Source organism: Camarhynchus parvulus, chromosome 3 (genome assembly GCF_901933205.1).
Source record: "Camarhynchus parvulus chromosome 3, STF_HiC, whole genome shotgun sequence".
NCBI lineage: Eukaryota > Metazoa > Chordata > Aves > Passeriformes > Thraupidae > Camarhynchus > Camarhynchus parvulus.
In genome coordinates, this window is record NC_044573.1 from 107,828,996 (window position 1) to 107,837,375 (window position 8,380).

Consider the following 8,380-nt stretch of genomic DNA (forward strand, 5'->3'; position numbering starts at 1 on the left):
CATCATCCTAGGTTACGATATATGGGATATCTAATTATTTCCTACTGACCAGAGAGCCTTTAAGATTAATTTGGTTTGGAGTGTTGGGGAGTATACCAGTGTCTGTTTATATAACTTTAGACTCAGACTATAAATTAAATTTGGAAAACTGTAATTATTCAATAATTTATATAGTACTCAGGCAGTTTAGAAATGTTTCTTGAACATGGTGAATAGAGAATACGTGCTTATAAAGGACAAATAGATTCAGCATAGTGGTGTATTTTTGACCTCATCTATTTTGCAGGCAATTAACAAAGGAGGATGTTACATTTTTGCCTATCTCTTGCTCTCCTGAAATAGAGTCACTAACCACTTGTTAACCACACTGATTTTTTAATAGACAAAGTGGTTGCTTACAGCTTCCCCACCAGAAATGTTCAGATTAAGCACACTATTAGATTGCAGCCAGAATAGCCTACAAGACAGGAAGAAAGCCTTGCCTTTCTCTCTGCCTCCTTCCCTTGTTTAAGCTGATGTGATAATTCACTGCAGATTTTCTCTTTCCCTGACAGAGTGCCTACCGCAGGAACGGGATGACTTTTCTCGCCTGCTGATGTGGATGTGGCTGCAGCGACAGGAAAGACAGTATTATATTAAGGTGATTTTCTTTTCCCCTCCATGGAAGGAAAAAAATACAAGCTCCAATGTCTCCATGTACCAGTGAGTGGGCTGGTTTGTTGTGACTATCTGCTGGCTGTCTCTGTCTCTTTTTCCAGCCCCCTCAATCGTTATTCTTGTTTACTAGCTGGAACTTTTAGCTAATTAATGGCAGGATGTTTGGGATAGGGTGTAGGTGGACAAGAATGCAGCTCAGACAATGCTGGAGTTTGCAGGGGACTTTCTGACTGCCATGTCATTTTTATTTAAGTGTCTGGAAGTCTGTATGTTCTCCAAAAGATGTTTTTTTGTAAAGCAGGATAGGGCAGGAAGAGGCCAGAGATAGACTGGATTGTGTTGTTTATTAGGTTGTATAAAGGTTATGTCGTTTTCTTTGTAATTTTTACAAAAAGAAAAACTTTTTCCCACTATTTTGTACTAATTCCCATTTGTTTCTCTCGATTAATATAAGTGTTCACAGAGTATAAACCAGTTTAATCCAGTGAGGTGATTTTGATGACAAGCATACCAAGTTTGGATGCAGACATACTCAGGAAAAGTTCAGGTAAACTAAACTTCACCAGTTAAGAGACTTGGTTTTTATCAGGCCCAAAGATGAGCTAAGTGCTCACACCCAAATTTTCAGTATTGGCATCTCCTAAGGTTTGAGCCATCATTGTCCAATATCAAAGAAAGCCTTTGCAGTGACTTGGCACTGGATTGGGCCCCTATTTGGAAAAATACATTCTAAAGTGTTTCAATAACTGTGTCTGTCTCAGTGGTTGTAGGCAAAGGCTTAATGTTGTGTACTTGCTCAGCGTTTGCTGCAGGAAGCAGATGTTGTCCCTGTTGTTGACAAAGGCAGCATTACTGTTGGATTTGGTTAAAGAAGAAACCAGCTCTTTTTGCCTTTTATTTTTAATATATTTTAGCTAATGTTGTTTGTTTTCAAGATTTTTTTTTTAAATCTCAGTCCCTTCCTTTATGCTTGTTCCTGTCCCTTTGCTCCTCCAGCCTTTGCTGGCCTCACAAACACATTCATTTATTCCCATAAAAACTGTACAAATATAGAGCTAACCACAATGATGCTTGAGCAGAGAAAAGGGCTCCTGCTTCAGACTGTCACCAGGATCTGCTGGCACATCCTGCTGGTGTCCCTGTGGTACCCACAGGTCAGGGGTCTTCTTCAGCTGCCCAGAGCTCAGGCTTGGAATCAAGCTTAAGCCTCAAGTTAATACAGAACACTCAAGGGATCAAGAGGAGAGCAGCAAAATATTTTATATAGTGCAGCCATCCTCCTCCTTTGTGCTTAGTATGTGAGGTCTTAATTTTCTCTCCTGCTCTGTGCTCTTGTGGTCATTTGTAGATGGTTTTGTTCTCCTGCCCTCCTGGACCTGCTTGCAATAACTTTAAATATATGTATTTTTTTTAAATAAATAGAAAAAATGTCTCTTTGCCGCCAAAATGTTGTAAAAGTGAATATCGTACGTCCAATTTTGCTGCCGTTCATAAATTGCTTTTTTCTTATATCTGCTTATGCTGCTGTTTTCTGGAAATTTTCTGTGTGTAAAGGACTAAAAGCAATGTGTAAAATGTATTAAATGAGGGAAAAGGGAAGTTTTCTGATGTTCCATTTGTGCTTTTTGAAATATATGATTAAACTTTTCTTTTTATCATCACTCTTTATTTTTGTTGGCATCCTTAATCATGGAAAATTATATGCTTGCTGTAAACATCCAGACTTTTTTAAAAGGACACCAGCATTTATTGTATTTAGTTTCGATCTGCAGGGATACAGACAGAAGAAACCATTTCAGGCACTCGGTACTGGAATCAAAATTCCTTCTGTTGCTGTCTCTCTCCCAGATTTTACATTTTAAAATATGCATAAGCAGGAAAAATACTGGCACTTATTTTTTTTACTGGTCTCCTTAAAGTCCCAGAGAATGAAGACTCAACATACATTTCTCTCAGAAATATGACAGATCATGTTTTTGTTGGTCTGCTGTGTGTTTGTCTATCTTGAACAGCCTGACAGGCAATTATTTATAAAATCTGGGTTTGCCCAGTAAACCCATATAAAAACCTTTCACTTCTTTGCACAAGTCAGGGAGCTGAATTTAGAGTCAAACAAGGTATGTTATGTCTCCCTATCTTGGTTTAACCCAGTTTATTCTTATTTTGGGAAGTAATCACTTTTTTCTCATCTTCAGAGTTTTCTTGAATTCTGTTTAAAACACAAATGCAACCAGTAATACTTGTGTTGCACTTGGAGTGTGTCTTAACTCCACTTCCCATGCTGCAGAAACAGAGATGTATGCTTAGGATGGTACTACACATTTTTATTATATATATAAAATTCACCTTGAGATTCAGTTAATGGCTGCATATGAATAGCCTTACACGTCTGTAATTTCAAGTTGCAGATCATTTCTATTCTTAGTCAGGATTTATAGGTACTGAATCAGGTTGGTTGTGTTGATTATTTCATGTTAGTTATCTGAAGAAGGGAAACCTCAGTTTCAGTAGGAATATGACTGTATATCATATAAAGGAGTGTGACTTTTGCTCTTAGCTCAGTGCCTGCCTTGCTCTGTGGTTATACTATCTGGTTTTTCAGTTTTTCTTCCAGCCCTCCACAAAACAGGGAAAATAATTCAGCTTAAAATTTGTCAGAGGTGAGGGAGCCACAACACAAATTTCTAGTTGAGCTTCATCTCATTTACAGGTCCATCCTCTTGTCACTCTTTCCTCTGAGAAAATCAAATGCTTTTAAAGACTTCTGTCTTTATCTGGAAACTGGAAGAAGCTGACAATGCTCCAGACGTTTCTCCAGAGACACTCAGGACCCTCCAAAATGTGCCCCCCGGGTTTTCAGGGCACCTTTCTCTTTGTCAAGTGTCCATCTCACTGAGGGGGGAAATACAAAAAATGTGTTTTGACATTCCTTGAGTGTGGATGAACCTTTGTGTTGCATTAAGGTTCTGCCATCAGCCGTGTGTAGATCTCATAAAATGGTTTATAGTTTCCCGTCCAGCTCATAGAGAATGTTTCATGGTACATAAACACTTGTAATCATAAATTCAGAATAAATAGATAATGACATTAGTCACAAGTCCAATTCTAGCTGAAACTTAAACAGTTACAGGGTTGGGGGTGTTCTTGCCTGAATGAATCATCTTGTCCAAAGTTGGGCTTTTTATACCTCTACTTTTTATACCTCTGCTATATATCTACCCCGGGCAGCAGTGCAGCCAGGGAAATGCAGTGGTGGCATGCATTAAATCCAGGTTTATTCAGAGGGCATGGAGCCAGCACAAAGCAGCGAAGCCATCCCTGAAGGAATTGAATGTAAATTTGATGGTTTAAATAAGGCCAGATGCCTTAAAATTATTTTGAAAGCTGTATCTTTAATGTAGTTCAACTTTTTTCTTTTTTTTTTTTTGCTTGAGATAATGATGTTGCCCTTACAAAATAATAAGAAAAAATAGTTCTCATCTCTTGTGGGGAGACAAAAATCAGATACTTTGGCTTCTATAAATCACTGAAATCTTGGCAACTACTGAAACAAAGTTTTAGAAGGCAGATGGTTGCAAATTTGAAAGAAATCTTCATATTTTACTGTTAAAAGCTTTTCAACTGTCTAGAGAGTGCTCTGAGACACTACATTAATAGCCATTCTCAGTAATCAAGCTCCACTATACTTATATACTATTTTTCTTAAACAAGATAGATTAGAAGTGAGAGATGGAAAGATAAATAAGGAAAATAAAGAACTAAAATTATAATAATATGGTTTCATTTTACATTTTATAGCTCTCTTCAATATTTGTGATTGATAATTCATCTTAATTCCTATAGGACAGAAATATTGGCACAAGAGTCTTATATCAATGTCTGTGTATTTCTGGACTTGTCTTCATCCAGATGCCTTGCAAATTTTTCTTACTGGTTTGGTGAATATGTGATCTGTCAATCTTTGGTCCTCGTATGACTTTGATTACTGTAATATCGGAGTGGCTCACAGGTTTCCATGTGTTTATGTCTGCAGCACAACTTTAAAATAATGTGTCGTTAGCTCCATTTCTTCTGGGGAAAGGCTTAGTGATGGGCCACGTGTTGGGAAACCTGGATTGGTTCAGAAACCTGGATTTCTCAAGTCCATAACGATGCTCTCAGTTCTGAAATATCTCTCCTCTGCAGTGAAAGCAGTAGGTGTGTCACAGAGCACATAACCCAGCAGGCTGAGGGAGAAAGGGACAAAGGCAGTATGCAACAGGATCCACGAGAGGAACTGGACATAGAAAAATGCAACTACTCAATCTGGATCCAATCCAGGGCTCAAGACTTTGAAAACGTCTGGCTGAGATGTGCCATGGGCACTTGGTGACCCCCCACCAAAGCCCAAAAGACAAGTTTTCACCATAACATGGACTATGGGACACCTTCCTTCCTCCAGACTATGCTGGACTTCTGAAATCACCATGAGGCACGTACTCATTACAGAAATCCTGTTTTGGCAGTGCCAGAGCATTCTCACCTTCATCTCCTCCCAACCTGCCTTTGCAGAGTGCATCAGAGCACAAAGAAATGAGAGGAGAAACACAATTAAGAAACGTAAATGCCCTCTTTTAAATGGGACAGCATCTGTGAAGGGTGTTGATGAAGATAAAGTAAAATGTTAATTTTTAGTTGGGTCTAAAAATTTTATTGGGTTCAGACCCAGATGAACTGGGTCTGAACCCAATAAAATGCCACTGAAGTGTGGTGGCTGATCCTCATTCTGTAACCAGATCTGGAAGAAGAGAAGGTTTAAGGTATGAGAAGCTGTTGTGAGATTCAGATAGTCAGCAGTCAATAACTGGCTCAAACCAGTTCTGTTTAGCTCTCATTTCCATAAGTATTTAATTAATCTACAAAACAAAAAAACTCCAAAGAAACTATTGCCTGTCTTGTACTGACACGATTTCTTCAGATCTGCAAATGAAATGGCAGCAACTGCATATCAAGCTGAGGTGAAAACAAATCTGAAACATCACTGCAGGAGGAGAGGGAAGGTGTTTAGAGGAGAGAGGCTCCATCTGAGCTTCCCCCTGAACTCCTTTGCTCAGATCATTGTGTATCTGCTGATCAGCAGTGCCTAAATCTGCTGCTTGTGCACAAATTTTGTTGTAGCTTCAACTGAATGTTTTTAGCAAACTAGACATGATCTGTCTAGTGTTCTCCATGTCAGCTCGCCCATACTTTAATATAAAAAGAATTTGCACTCTTCTGTTTTGGAATGGTGTTACCATAGTCCTAAATTTTCACTGCTCAGAAAGAGTTTTGTGTAGACAGAACACAAATTAATGGAAATAATTATTAAGGAATGCTTTGAGCACCTAGGAAGGGGTCTTTGACAGTCAGTTTCTCCGTGGAAGGTGCTGATGTTATTCATCTTCTCTGGGATGGTGGCAAAACTGATACATGGCTCCTGTAGGGCTTGAACTTCTACAACAAACAGTTGAGGTCAACCTTGAGGTCTCACTCAAACTCATGAGCATCCCACTTGTCTCCTCACTGTGTAAATCAGGCACAAGCACAAGAGGGAAAACATGACAGATTCTTCCACTGGAAGATCAAGAACCACAACACTGAATATTCCAAGGTAAGGCAGAATAAAATAACCTTGGTCTGACTGGGCTCAGCAGCAGGTCCCTTAGGAAAAATCTTTTTTTTTTTTTTTTCCTGTTTGACAATTACATCTTGATTATTTCCACACTTTGGTGATCAGAACTTTGTCAGTGAAATATTTGAGAATACTCAATTCTCATGTGCAGTCAACTTTCAGAGCTCATACAGTGGTAAACAGCTCTCTGTCCTTCTGCAGCTGTTGTTTTTGACTAGTGGGTTAAAAACACATTTTAAGGGCACATGTATTTTGGGGCAGAGTCTGAGTTGGTTGCTTTTATTAACAATACCCAAATAAATAAGTGTTGCCATCTAAGCTAGTCCACCTTGCTTCATTGGCCACCCTTACAGGTTACAGTCTTCCCAAAGTTATGGTAGTGAACATAAAATTCGGTATAAGCAGCCAAACTTTTGAATTTTTGGCCAATGTCCAAACCTCCCCAGTTTTTACCACAACTGTTTTTTATAGGTGCTTTTTTTACAGTGTTGAAGTTGGGCTTGTAGATGATGCTGGATTCATTTTTATTTTGTTGAGGCCTGTTTTATTTGCACTTAGGTATGTAGTTGTGGTGCATGCTCTGAAGGGATTTTGCATCTTATTTGGTTTCTTTGGTGGTCTTGAAGGAAGGGAAAAATTAATGCAGCACCTAAAGAGCCTGTTATTAAAACTTTATTCATAGGTGAGCAGGAGGAGCATAGAAAATGTCTTAATTTATATGCATATATATTAAATAAATATGAATATATATGTAGTACTATTTTTCATGACGACTGAATTCCAAAAATCAACTCTGCTTTTTAAATCTTAAAGCAAACATAACCTTTTTGAGGAGGTCTTGATACCTCCCTCTCTCTGCAATAAAAGTGGTTTATCCTTGTAAAAATAAAAGATTTTTACTTTGTGGAAGTAATTTGATTGTAACCTCTGGTTTCTTTGCTGTCTGTCATTTTTGTCTTGCCCAAAGTTTAATGTTATACTGTGAATCTTTAAGACATTGTGAAACCTTCTGAAGTTTTAGGAAAAAACACCTTTGACATGTATGAAAAAGGCATTTTTGAATCTGCAAATTGTTGGGTTTTTTTTCCTTTGGTAATAGCTTATTGGGGATTTCTAAAGTACAACAGAATGTGGTTTGAGAGGGAGAGATCTCAAGGAGCTGGGACAGAGTTATCAGAGCCAGACACTGCAGAGATACCTCTTGCTCACTTAAATTGTTCTGAAATGTCCTTGTATTTTACAGTGCATGAGTTGTGCTCTTGGCTGCCATTTCCTTCCTGCAGCCTCCCAAAGGTAAGTGGATTGTGCCCTCTGGGGGCTCTCCACTGCTTTAACTTAGATTTAAGTGTGGTGTGGTTTTTTTTCTTTTCTTTCTCTTATTCTTTCTTTTTCTCTTTCTTTCTTTAGCTTTAAATGTCACATTGATTTTCCCCCTCTCCTTATGTCTTATGAGAGAAGAAATTTATGGCCTTTTTACATCAGGAAGTCTAGCTTTTCCTGACGTTTTATTGCTTTGAATATTTGAAACATTTCAATACCAGACAATAAATATTACATGATTATTGTTTTCATATGGATAGGCTATTTCTCCCTGTTTTTCCTGTCCAACATTTTACTAGCAAGTGACACCCAAAAATTTATGGATACTAAAACCATTACTATTCAACTTTGCTGGAAAGGTCAGAGATTGTCCCTCAATTTGCATGTAGAGTATATAGATATTTTAAAAAGAAAACGTTTAAATCATCTCATATGTTTTGAATCCTATAATGATACAAATTTACATCAGAAAAGAAGGTATGATTTTTTTCCTTAAAAAAGTACTCATGGGTCAAACCTTGTTTTCACTGAATTAAATGACAGCTCATGAAGGTTAGGTGGGAAAAGCAGTGAGCCCCAGTGGAACATTTCCCAGGTCAGCAACTGGCAGCCTGCAGGTGCAGAGCTTGGGAGTTTTTGGGACTTGGTGGGATGGCTTGTTCCAGTCTGTAACTCAGAGTGTAGGTTTCCTGCTCACCCAGGTTGGTAAATTGTTGTTCTCGTGGTAGAAAGGATTCCTTGCCAAGTGGGACC

At 38.3% G+C, this 8,380-nt stretch overlaps 1 protein-coding gene across 7 annotated transcripts in view; it reads left to right on the forward strand.

The window, feature by feature from the left end:
• SUPT3H (SPT3 homolog, SAGA and STAGA complex component) overlaps positions 1-2,241 on the forward strand; it is a 259,112-nt gene extending 256,871 nt beyond the window's left edge. For 4 of the 7 annotated variants that reach the window (XM_030944325.1, XM_030944323.1, XM_030944324.1 and 1 more), the window contains one exon: positions 555-989. In XM_030944325.1, the coding sequence (XP_030800185.1) occupies positions 555-596 (42 nt within the window). In that variant the 3' untranslated portion in view covers positions 597-989. Of the gene's footprint in view, positions 1-554 lie in introns of all 7 variants that reach the window. The other 3 variants (XM_030944322.1, XM_030944326.1, XM_030944327.1) reach the window with 1 other exon arrangement.
• Positions 2,242-8,380: the final 6,139 nt, after the last annotated feature.